This window comes from Durio zibethinus, chromosome 16, assembly GCF_047325235.1.
Source record: "Durio zibethinus cultivar Kanyao isolate XHJ-2024 chromosome 16, ASM4732523v1, whole genome shotgun sequence".
Classification (NCBI taxonomy): domain Eukaryota; kingdom Viridiplantae; phylum Streptophyta; class Magnoliopsida; order Malvales; family Malvaceae; genus Durio; species Durio zibethinus.
In genome coordinates, this window is record NC_143177.1 from 596,858 (window position 1) to 619,399 (window position 22,542).

The window sequence follows — 22,542 nt, forward strand, 5'->3', positions numbered from 1 at the left end:
TAAATTATTTACTCCCTTTGTCCTATTTTTTTTATCTTTTTTTTTTTTTGGATATTCTAAACTTATATTCTATTTCTTTTTTTTTTTTTAACATTTAAAATTTTTTATATTTAAAAAGTTATTTTTTTTATTTTTTAATTTTTTTACATTAAAAATCATGAAATTTAATTTTACAAAAAAATTTAAATTTAAATATTAAATACATTAAAGTCAAAATTTTTTTTAAAGCTTTGTGAAAATTAATATGTAACAAATATTTTGGGATGGAGGGAGTATGTTTTTGAATAAAAATGAAGGAATATTATTCAAATACAAGGTTAATATTTGAAAATTCAAATTAAATTATACTATATTACATGTTAAATATTAAATAACTCAAAATTAATTATTTCACTAATAAAAAACCATAAACTTTCCTTAAAATAAAATTTATGAAAATTTTCTAGATAATTATTCTCCTGAGTACAGAATTAAATAGAAAAATATTAAAAAATGACTTGTCATAAAATGATTGGCATTACATAGAAGTTTCTAGTCTTAACGACCGTATAAAATTAAACCTCCCCCGCCCGGCCGCACCTCACAATGTCGACATATAAATCGAGAAAGAGCTTCCATCATCCTCAAAACGACAGAGTGTTTGTCTTTTCTCAATTCCTTAGTTCGCCCGTTCAAACTATTGATCTTCGATCGGAATCGGAACAAATCGGCATTTCATCGGCGAACGAGAAAAAAATTAGAAATTGAAATAGAAATAGGGGAACAAGATGCAGATCGACGTGAATGCGATGGCTCGTAGAGTCGAAGTCGATAATCGAATTCCACTCCGTTATTATTATCGAATCGCCGATAATCTCCTCAAACAGGTTCACCATCCAATTCTCTCCATAATCCTACTCTTTTCTCAATAATTATGAATCTATGATCGGTTCATGTTTAATTTTAACTTAATCTTAGCTTTAATGATGCTTTTTTTTTTAGTTTTATTTGTAACTGAATTCATAGTTAATTATCTTAAGTATTTGTAAAATGCTAGTAATTTTAGTGCTTATTAACTTCGTTTGCGACATTGCCTTTCAGGTTTTGATTTAATTTTTGAATTTTCAGGCGAGCATTTACCGAGATGAAAAGAATGTAGTAGATTTGTACATAATACTACTTAGATATTCAAGGTGAGGGAAGCTTAGTGCTGATGAATTTGTTTTAGTGCTAAGTTAATTTGCCTAAGCTTATTTGTGAATTTGTTTTTGGATTAGTTTGGTGTCAGAAACAATACCATTCCATCGAGACTACCCGGTTTTGCTTCTGAAAGAAAAGACGGCGTATAGGAAGGTGAGGTTTAATTGTTGTTCTGGCCCGCTCTATGATGCGAGTCTGTCTGTATGGTATTTGATGATGTTTTGGTTGTAATGTTCCTAATTTGCAGAGACTTTTAGGTGTACTGGATGAGCTTGAATCTTTGAAACCGGAGGTTCAACGGAGAGTTGAAGAACTAAATAAAGATCAAGCAGGGGCTCAATTGGTTGAACTTGATGGCCATGAAACCACTTCCTATGGCTTAGTCAAGATGTCACCTTTGGATTGGCTTCCTGTAAATAAAGGATCTAATATGAACTTGGATATTAAGCAGGTACTAAGCCGTTTATAATTGGTCGAGGCAATGTGATTTGATTATGTAATTATTGATTTCTCCTTTCCCCTGTTTCTGTATGTATGGTTGTCCCATTTGTTTTCTTGTTTTTGCTTGCATTTTTTTTTAATAGAATGTCCAATATTGTAACTCTGTTTATCCTTTTTTATCTGGCTGCAGCCTGCCAACATGGCAGTTCTATCTTCATGGAAGTATACCAATGATCGTAATCAAATTGACAAGCAGTTCCAGAAGTTGTGAGGGTTTTTTTCCTTGTTGATGATACAATTATGATTTGAATCATAAAACCTCTAAGTCACATCTTTGCAATCTGAAACTCAGCAGTTGTATTGGTGGGATCCATTAAAATTCAATTCTCTACTTTTAGGTGGTATCTGATGGAAAGGGAATTAATTGATGTCAAAAGCATGGCCATACATAAAATTCCATATGTGTTACTTCTGTTTTACAGCATCATCTTGATTTGTTTGTGTTTGTCCATCTATCCCCTTATTGAAGATTGAAAGTTGTATTAAAAATAAGAACTAGTTCAAAACTTTTTCACTGAGGCTGGCATGTATTAATCTTCCTGGATATGTTCAGGTCTCTTAATATACCTCTTCCAAATAAAGAAACTCTGTCTAGACACTCATTTCTGGGCCCTAATGGTCTTCAAGGCCAGTGGCATGGACCAAGTGCAGAGATAAAGGTACATCTCTGTCTTTTGAATCTTCCTCCTCATCTTCTTTCCCTATTCATTATATAATCTCTTTTTGCATGCTGAACCACAAAACCTGCATCAAATAATTGATTCTGCTGTGTAATACAGGTTCAGTATCCGAGCAATGTGGACTTGGTACCTGTTGAAAATTCAGGGTACGACTTCAATAAGGTCTAATCATTCTTCTTTATGCTGACATGCATATTTTGCCCTAACCATTATTACGTTCTTTTCCCTTAGATATTCTGAAAATATTAAAAGATTGAAATATGATGAGACTTCTAGTTTGTGTTGCTACAATGTGGCTGCTTTAACATTTGTCTATTTGGTGTCACAATTTGTTATAGCCTGAATCAGGCTGGACAATATGGTCCTTTGGCTGTAAAAGATGGTGATCCAGGAGGGGTTGGTTCTGCTATGGAGTCAGTACTCTCCTTAGATGATGGTCGCTGGTTACATCCTAGTGAAGTGTTATGTCCCCCTTTGATTACTGAAGCAAGGGAGGATCCTTTCCAGTTTGTCGGTGTGAAACAACCTTGTCCTCCTCCTGTTCTTGTTCAAGTCCAGCAGGATTTTACTCCAATTTCTCCATCAAAAGTTGCTGATCCAAGACCTGGTCCAGCAAAGCCTTCTCAAGATGGAATGCCAAACTCTAATTCGTATCAACATTTACATGTTGTATGTCTCCTGTATCAATTCTTGCTCTTCCCTGTTTGCTTGGTGGAATTTAAACCTTACCAGATTTGGCCTTCTACATTGATTTATATTTGAATTGTTGACTTATCCTGCAGTCAGTACGTATGATGGAGGATTTCTTACAATTGGCTCGGGCAAATACAGAAAAGAATTTGGAAACATGTGGTGTTCTAGCTGGATCATTGGTGAGAAAACTATATTTTTGAAGTTGATAAGTTTTTTGTTTAAGAGAATTAGGAAGTAGAGAATTCAAAGTTGCTACAGGAGGTTGTTTATAGTTTTAATTTTTGTGGCTATAGAAAAACAGGGTTTTCCACATCACCACACTTATAATTCCAAAGCAGGAGTCAACTTCAGATTCGGTATGATATATTATTCTTTCTAATCGAATTTTTCATAATCCTGTGAGCTAACAGCAATTGTACAAAGAGCTTACTGCTTTGACGTTCATTCTGGAAATTTGCTTGTATCCTTGGGATTTAGTACCATCGCAATGATACATTTATTTTAAATATTCAGTGTTCAACATTAAACGAAGAAGAAATTTTTGAGGTTCAGGATAAATTATCTCTTTTCCCTCTGGGGTGGATTCATGTAAGTTCACAATCCTTGAGTTTCCGATGGATATTCATGTGATTATGTTTGTTTTTCATCTCTGTGCTCTTTTGCTTGTGAATACATTCGAGTATGAGGTGGGCAAAAGCTCACAGTTTTTTATCATGTCTGTTTCAAAATGCTGTTTTCATTGCTGTAATATCCCTTTTTTACAATTCTTTGATTTTCAGACACACCCAACTCAGACTTGTTTCATGTCGTCTGTTGATCTTCACACTCATTATTCATATCAGGTAAAAGAACAAGTACTTGCTATATATACTGTCTTATAGTGTGATTCCGTCTTACTGCATATATCATTCTTTTCCTCTGCTTCCAGCATATGAATTTCGCATGATGCATTTCTCTGACAATATTTTTCTGGTGGATTTTTTTAGATTATGTTACCAGAAGCAATTGCAATTGTTATGGCCCCAACTGATTCGTCCAGGTAGATTCTCATTTCCTCCCAATGACCATGGCATTGAATCCAATGAAACATCCCTAATATTATACTGGTAAAAGCAAATCTATCATGGTTAGACAAGTGTTTCCTATTATTTTCACTATCTGATAATTTCTAGTTAGTAACTATGTACTAGCATTTCAAACCTTCATATTTTTTAATGGTCATCTTTTAAGCAACAGATACAGGAAACTGATGATACATCTTTGACTTGAAAATGAGATGCATATATATATATATATATATGTATATGTATATATTTTTGGATGAGAATAAGGAGAAACTTATTTTTTCACCAAAGGGAGAAAGAGATGTTTTTCCTTGCTCTGTCTGTAGAAGCATATTCTGTCTTTAAATTTTCATTTTGTCTAGTTGATGAAAATGGGTAAAGGATGTGATTATTCCTGTGTCTTAATTGGTTAATTTACCTGCTAAGCTAACAATGTTGAAAATGATAAAAATAAGAAGGTTAAATCTTAGCACTTGAGTACGATGAATATTAGGCATCTCTAAGATTGAAAAGATATTCCCTGTTATATCTACTTGTACTTACTTTCACATGTTAAACAACTTTTGCATTCTGTTACAGCCCACATGGTATCTTTCATCTGTCTGATCCTGGCGGTGTGTCCATTATTCGTAATTGTCAGCAACGAGGATTCCATCCCCATGAGGAGCCTTCAGATGGAACCCCAATCTATGAGCATTGCTCTCATGTCTTTATGAACCCCAAAATAAAGTTTGATGTTGTTGATCTCCGGTGAGATGCGTTGTGTCAACCCACCCTGATGATTTATGGGAAAAAATTTTCCATGGAGAAGGAATCATGTAAGTGTCCCTGCTAAATTACTGTTTAGCTTATGTCGATCTTGTAAATTCAACTGAAGAGAATTGTCGTGCATATAGAGCATACTCATTTTTCTTCAATCATATTGTAAGAATTACCTTTCCTCATCCCTTTGTTGCTTTGTGCTGTATATTAATACCTGTTTTGTAGATTAAATTTAAGTAATTATACAAATAATGGAATTGCTAGCGCTCTTTTTTCGTTAACCAGGTTTGACTGTTGGGATAAGCATTCTGGGAATAAAATTTTAATTGCACTGAGTCGATGTAGGGCAGTTCGACTTTAAGATCGCCTGGAGAGGAGAGGAGATGAGGCTCTGGGTTGAGAAATGAGAGCAATTGCATCTCCGGCCCTTGAAAAGGCCTGAAAGTTTATGAAAGGAAGCAGTTATTCAGCTTCCAAAGTTAGAGATAAAATTAAATGTTAACCCTGTATCAGAATCATTGCGAAGTTATGGTCTATTATGTTGAAATGGCATGAACTTAGCTTAGCATTCATGGTTGTACAAACTTTGAACGGGTGAGCTGAAAGGTAAATAGAAACCATGCCTTTCAATGGGATTGCCGGTTGTTGAGCAAATAAAGAGAGGCTTTTAAGGAAAAAGAACATAGGCTATAAATTTTCCTTGATCACTTTTAAGGGACCACCTATCTCTCGACTCCAGGCAGGGTTCTTAAGATGACAAAACGAACATTTTATGATCACCCCGATGATCTGTCCGACATTGACAACTCATTAACTTTCGAGTCCTGTCTTGCACCTATTCTGCAAGTGTTTTAGAGGCACCTATGGCTGTTCAGTATCATGTTAATTGTCCCATTTGATAGGTTAGGCGGCCTATGGCCTTGTCTAACTGTGTGGTCGGATTCAATGTTTACTTGAAAATGAGTTAATAACCTTGTCACGTAGAGTAGATATTGGTTCAAAAATTGTTTTCCAATTCAAGTTTGGATTCTGAAATTTCAAAGGATATTCTACAATGATCGATATCTTTTTCATGATGTATTAATATTTATGTTAAAACTTTGGGTTAAGGCATAAAGCACTGTTCTTTTCGTTTCCTTCGATTGGCAGCCATTAACGTGGGTTGCCAACAATCGATGATCACAAAGTAATCACTTGATGGAAAGAAATGAAAAAAAGTTAGGTATTCATTGAAATAAGTACTAATACTTTGTAATTTTCTGATTTCTCCATAATTGTCTATGTCAGAACTATAAAATTCTTTTGTTTAAGTAACTTCTAATTATATTTTGCGATTGGTAGAGATAAATTAATTAAAAGCATTGCGACGTCAAAAATTAATTTGGGTTGCATTGTTCCCGTCAAGTCGGCCCATGTTGCTGAGATTTTTGCTTTTTTACCAGTTATTTCTTTGTTCCTGTTTTTTTTAAAAAATTTTAAATTAAATGAATTTACATTATTTTTAATAAAATTAAAATTTTTTTAAAAAAGTTTGATTTTTAAAGTTCTAATTTAATATAATATTTTTAAAATATAATGATCAAAATTAAACTCATTTTAAAAAAATGAGCATATAAAATAGAACAAAATACTCTAAACAAACAATAAAAAAGCCTAAAATTCAATTAATAATAACTTTTCCGTCTATATATTTTAAAGAAATTCCCATTGTTTCGGAGAAAATTTTGTTCCCTATCACATTTGTATTTTTGTCGTAGATAAAAAAATTCATGTAATATAATTAATTAATTATAATATAATATAATATATAAAAAATTATAAAAAAATCACACTTTTAAATAATAAAACTTTACTTAATTTTTTATTATAATTAATTAATTTATAATATTATAATAATAAATAATAAATAAAATGCTCCGCTACATGCATAGGTGGTGTAAAAAGTCAACGGCCCCGGCCCCAGCCCCAGGTCCCCCCCCAGGCGCAATGCCACCGAACATTTTGACTGTTTAATCAAGGACCGCAACCCTATGTTTAAACGAGGGTTAGACGTAAAATTAACAATTATATATTTATATCATATAAAATATTAATAATTTATATATATAATACTTTACATAAAAATTAATGTTATAATTCATATTAATATAAAAATATAAAAAATTTTATTTTATTTATAATATATTATTTTTATATCATATGTATCATATTTTAAATTATAATATATATATATATATATTTCATTGCTTTTACCGGTCCACATTGCTGCTACTTTACTCATCACTTAGCATCTAATTGTTTTAATTTTTTACCTTCCTTTTTAGTGTTCAATCAGTCGGAAATTTCCCGATTAACAAGAAAAGCTTTAAAAAAGAAAAATTAATAGACTCATGGAGTTCCTGCACCATTCAAGAATCAACTTCATTTCCTTCATTTTCTTAGTTACTTTTTGGCTCTACCAAATTTCTTATTTACTGAAAAATTTCTTTATAATTAACAAATTCTATAAGAAAAAAAAAAACAACTTTAATTTTTTAATTCCATGAATTACAAAAATGCTTTGCAATCAGACTTTTTCATAATAGATTCACTAGGTACATATCTTAGGATTTTATTGGAATTTAAACGATATTAAAATCGTATTTTTATTCAATTTTGATTAAAAAAATTCATATTACAATATTTATTCATAAAAATCAAAGTTTAATTGAATATTTTTTCTTTCTTTATCAACCTACTATATTTGCATGTCAGTACTTATTTTATAATCATCCTACGCAATAATCTCTGTTAGGCAACAAAATTAGCAAAGGATTTTCTCAGGCAGCACTGCTACTATGTCTACATTATCTCTCTGTCTTATTTAACCTGTTTCTCTACGTTCAAATTCTAGCAAGGCCTAGGCATAACATTAAGCACCACCCTCTTCTCTCTCTCTTTCTCTGATCTTCAGTTCAAGGCCATTGGGGAGTGAATGTGGGAGGGTAAAGATAGAGATGGGGAGATCTACATGTTGTGAGAAGGTGGGGTTGAAGAGAGGGAGATGGACAGCAGAGGAAGATGAAATATTAGCGAATTACATTCATGCAAATGGGGAAGGGTCCTGGAGATCATTGCCCAAGAATGCAGGTATATATATGGACTTCATTTATACAAAGATCAAATGAAGATTTTGTGTTTTAGAAATTTTTTTTTTTTTTTTTTTGGTTTCAAGTAAAAGAAGAATGATCATTTTCCTTCTGAATAGGTTTGTTGAGGTGTGGGAAGAGCTGCAGGCTAAGATGGATAAACTACTTGAGGGCTGACTTGAAGCGAGGGAACATCACTGCTCAAGAGGAAGAAACCATTGTTAAGTTGCATAGTGCTTTGGGAAATAGGTACACATTTTCCTTTCACTCTTGTAGATCACATTGACCAAGTTTTTGCTTGAGTTTCTGATAGGTATAAATCTTGAAAATGTGTTTAGAATTTCATTAGAAACATTTAGTTGTACATTAATTTTGACGAGCAACCTTGTATATATATGATACAATCCTTTCCTTTTCCCCAAAATGTTCTTTTTTTTTTGGGATTATATAGTTTATAAGGTTTGAATTGTTGATTTTGAACAATCAAATTTTTAGATTTGAGTGGTTCTTTCATTAACTATATTGCACACATGGCTAGCTGGACTTGAAAACATAATAAAAGTTTTATGATACTATATATTTGGATGTGCCAATGCCCCAAATTTGTGGTTTCCTGCTGCCTGTAGTTTCCCCAATTAGGGCCACTTTAGTTGGGTCAGACCTGACAACTAGCCAGGAGAGGTGCTTCTGAGCTTCAATTTGGCCTCAAGATGCTCTAGTGGACATATGGTTCCAAGAATTTCCATCAAATGGCTGAAGCCTAGGTTATTTCGTTGGGGCTTAGATGATATAGTCTGATCAACATCTTATCCTCGGAAGCCAGTACAATTTGCAAACATTATCAAAGGTTTACTTATTATACAGAAAACTATAACAGTTGAAACATGAACCGACCAAATATTACATATATATAGGTCAGAACTACATGCTTGAAGTTTGAAGTAGATTAATCTACTTCAAACTTCAAGCATGCACAGTTAATGCAATCTCTTCACTAAAAATTCATTACTTCCTTCTTTTCTCATTTAAAAACGGGAGAGTTTTCTTTTTAATTTCTTTGGATAGCTATCTTATTACTCAAAAGAAACTACGGTAAGCAGATATAATTTGGTAAATTTCATCTTTTAAATGAAGAATTTTCAACTAAGCTAATACCTAGTTGTCTTTTAACATTGATTTAAATGTTTAACCAGTGTTGTTTTCTATGGTTTGGACTGTTTCAGGTGGTCTCTAATTGCTGCACAATTACCAGGACGAACAGACAACGAGATTAAGAATTACTGGAACTCTCATTTAAGCCGAAAAATTTACAGTTTCACCAAGATAATAAAAGATACCAAACCAAGCGACATTGGTGCTGTAACAACCGCAGGAGAAGGCAAGCGAAGAGGCGGTCGAACCAGCCGCTCAGCCATGAAAAGACACAAGTTGGCTTTGATGTCACTAGGTATTCCTAAGACTGTTACCCCTAATGAGGTTTTTGATCCCGCTGCCCAAGAAAACAGTCCTGGGGGACAAGTCCAGGACAGCAAGGACATGACAAATATGCAACCTGAGGACAATGATAACCGTGATTCAGCAGTACTAGAAGGTAGAAGAAACCTTGGAATGCATGGCTCTTGCATGCACAGCAGTGCAAGGCCTGCAGGCAATTATGATGAAAGGCAAAGCACAGGAATAGCATTAAGTTCCGGTAAAGAAAGCTCTAGCGTTGCAGTTGAAATGTTCGGCTGCAGCGAGAGAGAAACTGAGGTGGTTCTGGGACCATACGAGTGGCTAGACAATGAAATAAAGCGCCTTCGCAGTATCCTGCAAAGTGAAGGTGTGGATCCCAGTGGGAACCATGCAGGCTCGATCACCACAAATGGAGAAAATGAGCTCAGGGTTATTATAACTGAACAGGACAGGGACGTTAATGGGGTCCAAAAAGGTGCTAAAAATGATGATCAAGAAATAGAAAGCTATGGCATCTGGAGCTCATCAAATGCAGAGATGACTGATGGGGAATGGCAGATTCGTAATTCTTCATCACCAGGGAAGTCAGTGTTTGATGATCATGAATGGGTTGACTGGGAAAATTTTGGTGGTGGTTTCCAGTACTGTGATGATGATCAATTGACATTATGGGATGATTCAGGTAAGGTTCTTTGTTGGTTATTGGATGGTGACAATGCTGATGAAGCTGGAGACGCACCAAATTAATTAAGAGAGTGAAGCTGCTGTTGGCATTAATATTTTAAAATGATTACTTTTGCTCAATATATTTCAAGGTCTCTTTCTTCTTTGTTTTTTATCCCTATTATAAGAAAGTTCAATTGACATATATATATATATATATATATATATATATATGAATAAACTTTTTTTCCAGCCTGAAAATACTTATGTAACAATGTTGACACTTTCAAGTTTCAACATTCAAATACTAATTTGTTAACATGAATGCATCTTATCAGTTTTCTTCTTTTTATATTAAACTTTTATTCCATAAATTTTTGTGCTTTTCCAATTTCAAAATTAAGATGTATGATTATGAATTTGTTACTTGGGGATTTCAAATGTAAACCAAACACTGGACACTGGACAGTTGGGGCATGAACATGATGATCTTAAGTAAGTGCACTGGATCACATTATGGACTCTGGGCAGTGTTACCATTTTTCACAGTTTTTAATTCAGGTAATTACAGAATAAATGCCATTAAAAAGGAGAGGTGAAGAGAATAAAATATCAACGCCAGGGTTTCGTTGAAGATGACAACAAAAGATAGAATATAAATTAAGAAAATCTGTAAATTTCACCATCATTGAGATTTGTGCCATATAGACCTAATAATTTGAGTATCCGCATAATGTAAATTACTTAAATTCATATATTTATATCATATTTTATACGAAAATTATATGTCATAATTCATATTTATATAAAAATATAAAATATATTTTTTGATTGTGTTAAATTCATATATAATTATTGTTAAAATTTTAAATCTTGTTACTTTCATATTTTATTTTTATATCATATTCAGATCATATTTTAAATTACCAAATCTAATGCCATACAGGTATTGTTTGCTGCAAATTATAAGGAAGTTAGCATAACTATTCATATATTTCAAATCATATATATTTTTTTATATCTAAATTTATGATTCTATAGTTAATGCATATTTTTAAAAATTCTTGGATAAAAGGTTCAAATATAATTTGTTGATGATGAAGTGGCTGGGGAAGGGAAGGGTGAGGATCATTATGATCTTTGTTGATCAGCTCATCCCATTTACTACTGGTACATTCTATTCAAGGGAATTAAAGAACATTGATATTTATGCCTACGGAAAGCCTACCATAATTTAAAAATACAATAATTTGGGAAAAGTACAAAACTCTAGTCAAATATATTTATGGTTAGGACAAAGTTATATACAATCATTTCATACACACATTTTACACACTCACATAAAATATAATTTTTTAAAATTCTATTATAACCCATAAAAATTTTAATATTTTCACTTAAGTCCTTAAAATAATATATATATATATATATATATATATATATATATATGAATGCATCATGTAAATGCAATACTTTAATGCATAAACACTATCCTTATTATTATAGGTGTGCAATTATCAATAAATTACTTTTATATGCATTAGATGGTGCATGTGTATGTGTGTGTGTGTGTGTGTGTGTATATATATATATATATATATATAATATGAAAATGCAGTAGTAAGAAGCATTTTTCTTTTAAAACTTAGTACATAAGAATATTTGTTTTAGAAGTTTGAATTTGACTTTATTCTTACAAAATCAAAATACACCAGACAAGGCAGCACATATGGAATTCCAAAAAGAAAAAGTACTGTAACTTGTGACAATAATGATGAACTGAACCAAATTCATAAATAATTAAAAAGATTTTGTTAATGAATGTGTTTAATAATTTAATTATTATTTATAATAATATTTTTAATAATTAATGTGCTATATTTTAATGCATTAAGAGAAAAATGTTAATTCCCAATGCCTTAATATATATGAAGCAATAATTTGAAAAATGAAGTTTTAAGAATCTTCATGATACAAGATCCCCATGGGATCATAGTGAAGAGCAATATGCATCAACTTTAAAACTGCAAGATTTCAGTAACAACCTCATCAACCAAAGCATTCAGTATTTGACCATCAATGTCTTCTCCAAGTAGAAATGCATCAGCTTCAAACTCCACCCATTTTCCATATTGACTGCTCATGTCCTTGTCCACAAGCTCATCCACCATACAGTCTCCCATGCCTCTCCACCCTGAAATCTCCTTGTACACTTCTTCAGCTAACCGCTCATTTCTTCTCAGAATTGTCATCCCTTTTGCCCATGTTCTAAATCCCCCACCCACATACCGCCTGCATCTCAAGTCTACGCATTCACTGACTAAATTAAATAGTACCTTCCGTTCCAGCCTAGACTCCCCCCCATCACTTCCAAATACTCCTCTTCGGCTTTCCAACTGATCGAAAAGATGAGGGTTTATTATTTCCTGAGCATGGCCTAAGACAAAGTCCTTGAACATTAATTCCACATTGCAAAGTATCAGCTTCACATATTCTAGTTCCCAGTTTACTGAATTCATGAGATCTGACATAACCATTTTTTGATTCCTTTTAGCCATAGTTCCACAAGATAAAGAAGAAGCAGAATCTGATAACTCTGTATCAGCTTCTAGTGAGTGTAACTTCTTCAAAGAACTCTGCCCAAGAACTTCCTGAGCTTGAACAGATGAACATTGCTTGCTTCCTAAAATTGTATCAGAGATATAGATTAGTATAGCTAAGAAAAAATTATAGCACAGATTTAATAACAAACATAAAGTATAAGCCACTAGCTTTAATAACCTTCTATGCTGAAACTATCTGTGCTATCAGAAGAGTTGCAGCTTTCGGTTGAAAAGGAAGGTTCAAGGATAGAAACTGGACTAGGTTGCTGAGCATCAAGATGGCTACTGCTGCATTCATCCATCTCATCATCTCCCTGAATGTTTCATATTAGCATTAATTATCATTTTCTGAAATAGTTTTGATGCATTTCATAGCGACACTCACACACATGCTTTGGATATGGTTAACATTAAAACCCCAAAAGGTGATACATTCAAGTGGCAGAGGCACTAGTATATAGCTAGAAGCACAATAAAGAAAGACTTGAGCAGGTTTTTCTTAGAAAATTGAAAAACCACGTCTTTTACCTGAAACTTGTGTTTCAATCTGAGCAGTTGAAGATCAGTAGAGGAAAGGTCGGAACTGTAACAACTCATGGTACTAACAGTATTAGGAGTGTGCCCCAGATCTTGTGAGATTGATGCAGAAGTAAAAGCTGATCTTGAATTGAGAGATTTGTGACAGGAAGATTCGACGGCATTACTTAATTCCCTAAGCTTTTGTTCCAAAAGCATGCTTAAAGCATCTCCTCCTATCACATTATATCCCAATGAAGACAACTTCATACTCTCCCTGTCAAGCAACAATCTCTTACCCCGATTATCCATGCAAATGCTGTTATTTTTCTGTGTAATCTGAGCAGATGTTTCCAGTGACCGAGTAAGTGGGGCTGTGAATGTGAAAGAAACAACATCCATGCCTTTCTTCTTGCTATCTTCAACCCAGCTGAAGTTCCTTTCAGTAACAGGATGATCTTCCTTACCATTTTTTGCAATCAACACACTATCAACAACCTTATTATTCTCAAGATGGAAATCCCTATCAATCGATCTTTTCTTCCTTGGGTTATTTGTACCTGAATATGGACCTCCTTTCTCGCTATCCAATGTACCCAAGCTCAACTTCCTTGAGCCAGTTTTGGAATTCCCAACAGATTTACCTAACGTTTTGTGTTGCCCAGAAGCAGAATCCCCAGAAAGCACTTTACTACTGTGCAAGGTGGAACCAATGGGCTTTGAAGGTAATTTGTCCTTGTCCACCATACAATTTTGCTTCTGATTGTTCCTCCTGAGTACACCAGAACCATTGTGCATTGAAGATTTCTTATGCAAACATTTTTGAGTTCTTGGTTGGCTCTTGGAGGGTTGATTTGACTTAACTTCACTCTGGTCTTTCTGCCCTAACAAACTTCGGCTGCTGCTTGAAGTCAATCCTTCTCTTTTCTGCACATTGACCTTTGCTTGGATTGCAAGTGAAATAGACTTCGCCTTACTCTTTAAAACAGAATAAATTTCTTCTGTATCAGAAGTCCTGGGTGATGTTGTGTCTATTGACGCATTCCAGCTCTTGTTCAAAGATCGTCCTTTAAGATAATTGGCAGCATTTGACTCGATTGGCCTTCTAGTCATTTCGGCAAGCCTGGATGTTTTATGTGCAGCTTCTGCTTTCTCTTTTAAATCTCCAACTTTCAAGGGCATACAAGAAGATCCAATGAGAGGCATTTTCTGTGCAGCCTCCATTTTTTCTTTGAAATCGCGAACTTTCACAGGCACTGAGGATGATCCAACCAGAGGCATTTTGGCTCTAGTAATGGCTTGGGGTCCAGGCTCAATAATTCGTGCAGCTGCTTCCATTATCTGAGCAGCATTCTTAGTAGGAATAAAAGCAGGACTTTTTATAGGAGACAAAAGTTTATGGTGGGTAACTGGAATTGATTTAGCTGCCTTAGAAGGCAAACTTTCAGTTTGGAATTTCTCTATAGGCTTGCTGACTATCTTCTGAGGCTTTGACTCCTCAAAGTTCCTGGAAGGGCCCTCCATCTTATTGAATAGATCTCCAGGATAAACTATTTTCTGGTCATGATGATAATTAAGTTTTCTATTTCGGAAATGACCATCTCGAAGAGATTGAGTGTCAAAAAAAGGGGTGGAGTAGGGCTCAGAAGACGTGGGTAAGGAATCCAATCCCATAAGCCTGGCCACTACACTAGGGGCCCTAGCTCCATACATATCATCATCTGTAACTGAGGAAGCACAACTATAATCACTACTTCCTTTGATGCTTGTTCCTGCTCCAATTTCATCCTCATCTGTCTGCAATAATCACAAAAAAAATTGTAAAGCAGGCTAAGACTAAATCACCACTGTCAAGAGTGTAATAAGATCAACCCTGAAATCATCAGGAATTGCCATGTTCCCACCAGATAGAGTCGTGTCATTGGTAAGTTTCCATCACTTCTCTTTCCCTGCTTTGAACGCTCTAAAATTTGAAGAAATAAAGCCCATTAGCAAGCACAAAAACAAATAAACCATTCTGGTATAAGAATATATGTTGCACTTGCACATGTATGCCGTGCTTGGTGAGACACATATTGCATGCACATCCTCACAGAGAAGACAGTTATACCTGGGAAATCCGACTTGCTTGAGAATAACTTCTTCTGGGATTTTGCAGTCCAGTCAAATAGCTGAAAAAATCCACCTACATAACCTCCTCCATTTTTTGAACCTTCTTTGTCAACTCCCATTGTATGAAAGAAGAATTCAGGACTGCTCAACTTATATAAGCAAATGATACAAGAGAAATAGAAACTCCATTCCACGAACCAAACTCATCTGTAGCTATTATTAAACACAACAAACAGTTCAGTTACCAAGTAAATTGAATTTCTCACAATCAAACTCTACATTAGAAGTCTATATTATAAACTCCTAGGAGATTCTAAACCATTATAAGATGTTAAGTTTGTGAGATAACTCCTCCTACTAAGATCTCCACTGTTCAAAACAGATAAAGAAACTAAGCACTATCACTTCTCAAAGAGCATATGTATATTATTACACTTTCCAAGCGTAGAGCTTTCTATGTATGTTTCCCTTGATATTTTGTTAGATGAAATGGAAGACCTGATGTCTATCTGGATTCCCTAGAAGGGAAGTCAGAAGACTGTTAATGGAGGTGAACTACCTCCTCCTTAGCCCTAATTTAAGATCTCCATAAAATGCAACAAGTAACATGGTCAAATGTAGTATTTCTATCTTCATTTCTCATTACACTTAAATAGACATTGCAGAACTTGAAATAGCTAAAATTTGTCAAACAAACGAGACAATAAAAGAACATGAAATGAACAGATAAACCACCTGTTCTCCTGCAACCACAGTCACCAGCTTAGATCTATATCACGATGCACTCAATCTTAAGTATTTTAACCAAATGTTCTCCCAATTTCCAGGTAAGAAGCAACTTACAATGTCAAAACTTTGCTATAACAATATCTCTACGTGTGCCTCTATATCTTTGTTTATACTTTACCATGATAGCCTTGCTATTGAACAAGCAAAGATCATACCATCTAGCATTTGTCTTTAACCCTATTTTCAACAGCTGAAGTTTCTATGGTATTAAGGAGGAAAGTCGTATAAACTAATTGCGTTGACTCATTTTACTAAACTAAACATCTCAGATCCCAATTCTAACCCAATCTGTTAATCAAATGCTTTTCAGCTCTATTTAACAACAAGAAAACTATTATACTAGAAATAAAAGGTTGTCTGAGAAAGAGAGACGGAGAGATTGCTCCTATAATGTTCCAAGCAATTCAATTTCATTGAACCTGCATGAAGAACACTATGTTCAAAATTTCTAGTCACATTCCTTTCCCAGACTTTCTTGGCACCAAACAAATCCCAAGTGAATAATTCAAAAAGGAAAACAAAAACACATAAATCAATTCTATGCCAACTAACAAACAAACAACCTTAAACCAAGCAACAGCAACAATACAAACATCAATAAACAGCAGCTTCATAAGAAAATCAATTGCCACAACCAAAAATAAAAACCCAAAACTTTAAATCAAAGAAAAAAAAAAACTTACATTGAAACCAATGAATGGGATCAGCTTCAATACAGCTAAATGGCCTCTGGGTTCAGCTTAAATGTAGAGAAAAGACTAAGCTTTGGTATGGGTTAAGCTTAAAGTTGAGATTTTTAGGAGAAACAAAAGTGAAAGGCTCCTCCTTTGTGTGTGAGAAAGAGACAGAGCAATAGAGAGACAGCATTGTAGTTCAAAGCAATAAATGGAGACAAGGTTACAACATGGGATTCTCTTTTAAAAAAAAAAATTTAATAAAAATGTTTTTTCAATAAAAAATCATTTATACAAGTTATCATCAGAAGGAGGTAAAATTAAAAAGCGTATAACGTCTCTTTGGAGAGGAACGAGATTTCAAATTCCAAATGGAGACTCGAGTGCTCCTGGGGTTTTTGATAAAGTTACAAGCGAGTGTTAATTAGTTTGTGTACTACTTGGTGGAATGGAGTACACGTGTTCAAAATCCTTTGGTTCAATCAAACATCAAATGCGGTTTATAAAAAAATAATTTTATCGATTAAAAATATATTATTTTTTTAAAAATCATAAATCAAATACATATGTTTGTGAAAATAAAATCTACATTAAAGAATTATTTAAAAACATTTATTAAAAACAAGCACTAATTAAATTTATTATTTAAGAAAATATTTTTATCTACTTTTTTTTTTTTTGTATATATGATATTAGATAATACAATAAAACGTAGCCATCTCTTCCCTCATTATCAATTACATTCCGTCCATCTCAATAATCAAATTTAAAATCTTCAAATTAGAGTCTTAAGCCTACTGAAAACATTTTCTTGTTGAAATATATTAAAATTTATCATATTCAAATCAATTTACAGTATTGAAAATAAGAAAATATTTATGTAAGAATCATTCATTTATAAATACAAATTTCACTTAAAATTTTAGTGAATTTTAAATTTTAATCGATTAATTATAATATAATTGTTAGCATTACTTGTTCTTCATCCGACGAAAGCTGTTCATTAAGGATGATTTTAATTTGCTTTCAACAGCATAAGACTTATACTTCACCATACGGCGTTGCCTCTTCAAATCAGGATCGCCAGCGCCCCATGTCACTTTGGAATTATTATAACTATAATTCTTGTATTTGTCGATATCATCCTTGCATGTTGACTGATATGTCGATGAAGGGCTAGGCTGAGGAGGAGAATCCAGAGCAGTACTGCTACAACATGATGATGGTTGATTTGATGAACCATCAAATGGCTGGTTTTCTGCTTTGAAATCTTCCATCTCTCTCCCAGTATCTGCCATTTCTAAATTGGCAGAGATCTTCTGAGAGAGAGATCAGAAACAGAAAAGATTTTCAAGCTATAGTGCTTCAAGATATGTATATAATTGTTTTGTCTAAAAAAATGATGCCTGGTTTATGTTTTCTGAGGTCATTGAATTGGATACTACCATAAATGATGGTTTTTCACTTTTTCTGAGGTCTTTTTGCTTTGGGATTTTGTTTGGTGGAAGAAACATTCCACATTTAATAATATTAAACTTTGAATTTTTGGAGAATGTTAGGCTTGGTTGGATGGATAACATTGAATTTCTCCCTGTTTTCAGCTTTTAGTTTATTAGATTGTTGAGGGATTTTGGTTGGTGGCAGAAACATTAGGTTTCCTCTCATTTGACTTCACAACTACCATCTCCCTTGCGAACTACAACAACCATCGAAAGTGTCCGAGAAAAATCTTTCCCAATACCTGAAACGCTAGCTATATCACTAACCTTGTTATTTATTCTTCACCTTTTTTCTCATCAAACAGAATATATGTTACATATAGAAAAGAAAACTTCTTAAAAATTTACCATGTTTCTTGAAGTCGAAATTAATGCTTCTGGCCCGCCTGATGATTAGATGCTCATTTCCTAAAATAATGGAAAGTCAGAGATACAGAGACAAAGCTTAAAAATATACTTCAAATAATCCCTAAAATAATAAAAAATGCTTGAATTGGTGGATTTCATAGTGAAATGCTAAGTACCCTTTAGTCTAAAATGTTACTCTACACATTGGGTTAATGGAAGAAGTAACTTTGTTAATGGATATATGAAGATACGAAGCATTTTGAAGAGTATTGAAATAGAAGAATAGTAGTTTCTTTACTTGATAGAATGTGGTTCTTTGGTCCTGTTATTTCGTTACAACTGTGCTCAGTAGCTTTTTTGCATTACTAGTATTAGTTCTTCTCTTGGAGATATTTCATTGGTTTGCCTTGTATCTGCACATTTTGTTTAACTAGTATAAATTATTGTTTACGGTTGTTTGGGACTGCAATTTCGTTTATCTATTGTTGAAAGATTGTCAGAAGGAACAAGTATGGTTATGGAATCTTCTGAGAATGGCACTGATTTAAGTCAAGATGATACTGGAACTATTGTGGAAATGCCCGAGGACACGATATTGTCAGAGCAAACTTCTGTGAATCTTGTTCCATTTATTGGCCAAAGATTTGTATCACAGGATGCTGCTTGTGAATTTATCGCAGTTTTGTCAAACAATGTGGTTTCTCAATTAGACGCCATGGAAATCGTGGGAAAGATTGGGTTGGCCAAGGAGTTACTAGAAGGGATTTTACTTGCATATGACTAAATTAAAGAGAGCTAAGGAAATACACTTTGAGCCAAAGGTGAAGAAAAGAGAGGACCAGAAATTCACTTTGAGCCAAAGGGAGGATGGGCAACTTTACATGCAGAACGAGAACTCAAACATTATACACGTGTCTATGATGAGCAAGCAATTTGTGGCCTGTGAGGCTGTGACTTTTATCTTTATTATATGCAGAATAAGCTTTTTAAACCCAAATTTTAGAACCGACAATCTTCCTTGTGTGAATATTTAACAGTAAGGTCCAGAACCTTGGAATCTTTGCCCTTAAGCAACCTTTACTCCAAGCAATTCAATAATTCTTTCACTTTTGTCGTGCAAACCATTTAATACCATGTAGTCTTTCTTCAGACACCCTGCATGAATTCTCTTTGTTTTAGACTCCAAAAATGCCTAAAACAGTGGCTGTCACACATGCTGATCTTGCACCAGGTCGTCAAAGCACTGAATTGGGCAGCAGAACTGGTGTTGTTCTCATGGTTTTAACCATTATTTGTGGCCTGTTTTGCTTCATCCTTTGCCTCAAGGCAGAAGCCACTCGTTCTCTGGTACTTCCCAGGGTTTTTTTTTTTCCTTCAATGAAAAACCTAAATTCAGATTAATAACTTAATCATATATCTGATACACGTATATTATCTTCCAGGAAATGTGGGTGGAATCTGAAGATAATGGGAAGGAAGTGAAATATGAATGTGTCTATAGCGGTAGCGGCAAGACACCATTGTTGTGTTCTGTTGTGGCATTTGTGGGACTAGCTGTTGCCATGGTAGTGGAACATATGTACATATTGATTGCAGTCGGTAAATCACCATCGCCTGCTCTAGTTTCTTGGGACCCTGATTCTATTTGTGCCAAGACTCTCACGTGGCAAGCAGGATTTTTCGTTGTCACAACCTGGTACGACATCTGATGCAACTATTAGCTGATCTGATTAGAATTTCCTTCTCAATTACCAAAATTTTTCTTGCTTCCGCATCTCAAACATCTACATTGCATCACAAGTTATTTTCCATTCTTTACCAGACGATTTTCTGCAATGCCTTGTGAATTATGATGACCCTTTTGATTATAATACTATTTTACTTACAAACATCTTGCAGAATCTTCTTTATTCCTTCATTTCTTTAAACAACAAATACAGGCAAAACAGCTGCCTTCGTAGAAACAAGTCTGATTAGTGTTACAAAAATCTATCTCTAACGCTGTCATTGGTTCTGTTGTAGGCTTTGCTTTGCTGTGGCAGAGATTTTGTTGCTGGTTGGGCTTGTTGTGGAATCGGGACATTTAAAAAGCTGGTCAAAACCAAAAGCGAGCTGCCACATCATCAGAGAAGGCGTGTTCTGTGCTGCTGGTGTGTTTTCATTAATGACAGTTTTCCTGGCTGATGGCCTGTACTTAAGAGCATTACATGCACAAAAAATGTTCCAAGAACAGCAAAATGTGCAGCAACAGGTCCTTGAGGCCTCCGTCCTATACGCTTCTCCTCCTGTTTCATCACCCCATCGGATGACAACCATGGCCAGAGAGGATCCAGTGATCACATAATTTCCAAGCCAACCACCACCATTTTCACATTCATGGAATTTCAGAAAGCAATCAAATGGTGTTTAGAGCAAAGCAAATAAATGCCATTGGTGCCTCTGGCAAAGCTGAAGGCACAAGCTAGAGCTACAGTTTCTGTAGGTGTACCGAAAAAGAACAAATTGTATCCATTTGATTTTTGCATATAATTCTTTGTTCCTATACATTGAAACGACTTTTGTTGCAGAAATTGAGTGCATTGTTTTTGTAAGTTTAATGTCCTAAATCCTAACCCTCCAGTTAGTATGAACAGGTCGGGGGTTAATGGGACAACGAAGAAAACAAATCTAGCTCTTGCTCATGACCCAAACTTTAATTGGGCTGTGACAGAAGTTGGTGTTGGAGAGGCTAAAGAGTATATGCTTTGTAAATCTTCTTGATATGGGACCATTGATTCTTGCAATTTTTCATGATTTCACCCCAAAAGAAAAAAGATTAATGTTACAAATGTTTCTCATACTATATTGAAATATTTAACGTGTATCTGAATTTTAATATGATGCTCGAATATATTAATTAATATAATATTTAATAAATTATTTTATTATAATGTATTATTATTTAAAGTTAATCATAATAAAAATGAGTATCAATAAATTATAAATTTATAATTTAATTATTATATTAAAAGTCTTTTAAATTTAAATATCACATTGAATATTTATTATAATTTAAGAATCATTGATATTAAATTTTTTTTTTTAAATTATATCATGATTTGATTTTGACTTTTTGAGGTAGCTGCCTAACCTAATCTCTTTGCTTGTGTTGAAACTAATTGCCATCTTTCAACAGTTTAAAACTTTACCAATGAGATTTTCACATACTCCATTAGAGTATATTTGAAAAAAATGGACAAATTTATATGGTAAGTAAAAAGCATATTGTCATATTCCAACATGGATGGTAAATTTTAAAATTTTCATGTATAGAATTTTAATTTTTTTACTTTATTAAATAAAAATAAAGAACTATATTTGTTTTAACAATAAAATGAAGTATTTAAATTAAAATCCACCTCAAAAAAACCTTTTTACTTTTTATATATAATAAAATAAGAAATTATATTAATACTAAGAATTAATATAGTTGATTTTACTCTTACAATAGTACAAAATGTTACCGACAGTTGCAAAATTTATAAATATAATATTTAATTTTTAATTTTAATGATCAAATTTTAATTTTTAATAATTTAAATATTAAAAAAAAAAACAAATATACCAAAAAAATTGTTAAAACTAATTGTGAAAGTTATTTGAATTCAACTAATTAAGCTTATTTATTGGATACCTTTATCAATTATATAATCAAGAACTCGTTGATCATTCAATCACTTTTTAATTATGTTTGGGGTTTATAAGTATTTAAATTAAAAAATATTTTTTTATATTTAAATTTGTTAAATTTTTAATTTTAAAATTAAAAAATTACAAAAATGATATTTTTAAATTTTAAAATGAGCTTTTTTGTGAAGAAAATAAAAAACAAATTAA

The 22,542-nt window shown here is 33.4% G+C and overlaps 4 protein-coding genes across 11 annotated transcripts; 3 read left to right on the plus strand and 1 right to left on the minus strand.

Annotated features, from left to right (window-relative positions):
* Positions 1-625: 625 nt before the first annotated feature.
* Positions 626-5,514, plus strand: LOC111293138 (AMSH-like ubiquitin thioesterase 3). Of its 7 annotated transcripts, none has more exons than XR_016328515.1 (15): positions 626-866; positions 1,108-1,172; positions 1,257-1,332; positions 1,427-1,630; positions 1,811-1,887; positions 2,234-2,339; positions 2,460-2,522; positions 2,709-3,029; positions 3,143-3,232; positions 3,347-3,409; positions 3,567-3,641; positions 3,833-3,895; positions 4,040-4,092; positions 4,697-4,935; positions 5,165-5,514. XR_016328515.1 is itself a non-coding variant. In XM_022885900.2 (14 exons), exons 1-14 carry the CDS (start codon positions 768-770, stop codon positions 4,869-4,871), a joined length of 1,530 nt encoding a protein of 509 aa, XP_022741635.2. In that variant the 5' UTR covers positions 626-767; the 3' UTR covers positions 4,872-5,160. The 7 variants fall into 7 exon arrangements, 3 of the variants coding, with proteins under 3 accessions (XP_022741635.2, XP_022741644.2, XP_022741649.2); XR_016328516.1 differs by having other exon boundaries at positions 5,225-5,514; XR_016328517.1 differs by having other exon boundaries at positions 2,460-2,506; positions 2,699-3,029.
* Positions 5,515-7,673: 2,159 nt separating this feature from the next.
* On the plus strand, positions 7,674-10,300 carry LOC111298302 (transcription factor MYB111-like). The gene is made up of 3 exons (XM_022893076.2): positions 7,674-8,008; positions 8,127-8,256; positions 9,231-10,300. The coding sequence occupies exons 1-3, from the start codon at positions 7,876-7,878 to the stop codon at positions 10,207-10,209; spliced, it is 1,242 nt and encodes a 413-aa protein (XP_022748811.2). The 5' UTR covers positions 7,674-7,875; the 3' UTR covers positions 10,210-10,300.
* A 1,701-nt stretch (positions 10,301-12,001) lies between these two features.
* Positions 12,002-17,038, minus strand: LOC111298301 (uncharacterized). 2 transcript variants are annotated; one of them, XM_022893074.2, is made up of 6 exons: positions 16,829-17,038; positions 15,355-15,569; positions 15,149-15,207; positions 13,257-15,041; positions 12,907-13,042; positions 12,002-12,808 (listed from the first exon to the last, which is right to left on the minus strand). In XM_022893074.2, exons 2-6 carry the CDS (start codon positions 15,473-15,475, stop codon positions 12,144-12,146), a joined length of 2,766 nt encoding a protein of 921 aa, XP_022748809.2. In that variant the 5' UTR covers positions 15,476-15,569; positions 16,829-17,038; the 3' UTR covers positions 12,002-12,143. The 2 variants fall into 2 exon arrangements, with proteins under 2 accessions (XP_022748809.2, XP_089601211.1); XM_089745085.1 differs by having other exon boundaries at positions 15,355-15,563; positions 16,829-17,018.
* Positions 17,039-19,756: 2,718 nt separating this feature from the next.
* On the plus strand, positions 19,757-21,156 carry LOC111298589 (uncharacterized). Its single transcript, XM_022893317.2, has 3 exons — positions 19,757-20,013; positions 20,109-20,362; positions 20,689-21,156. The coding sequence occupies exons 1-3, from the start codon at positions 19,855-19,857 to the stop codon at positions 21,008-21,010; spliced, it is 735 nt and encodes a 244-aa protein (XP_022749052.2). The 5' UTR covers positions 19,757-19,854; the 3' UTR covers positions 21,011-21,156.
* Positions 21,157-22,542: the final 1,386 nt, after the last annotated feature.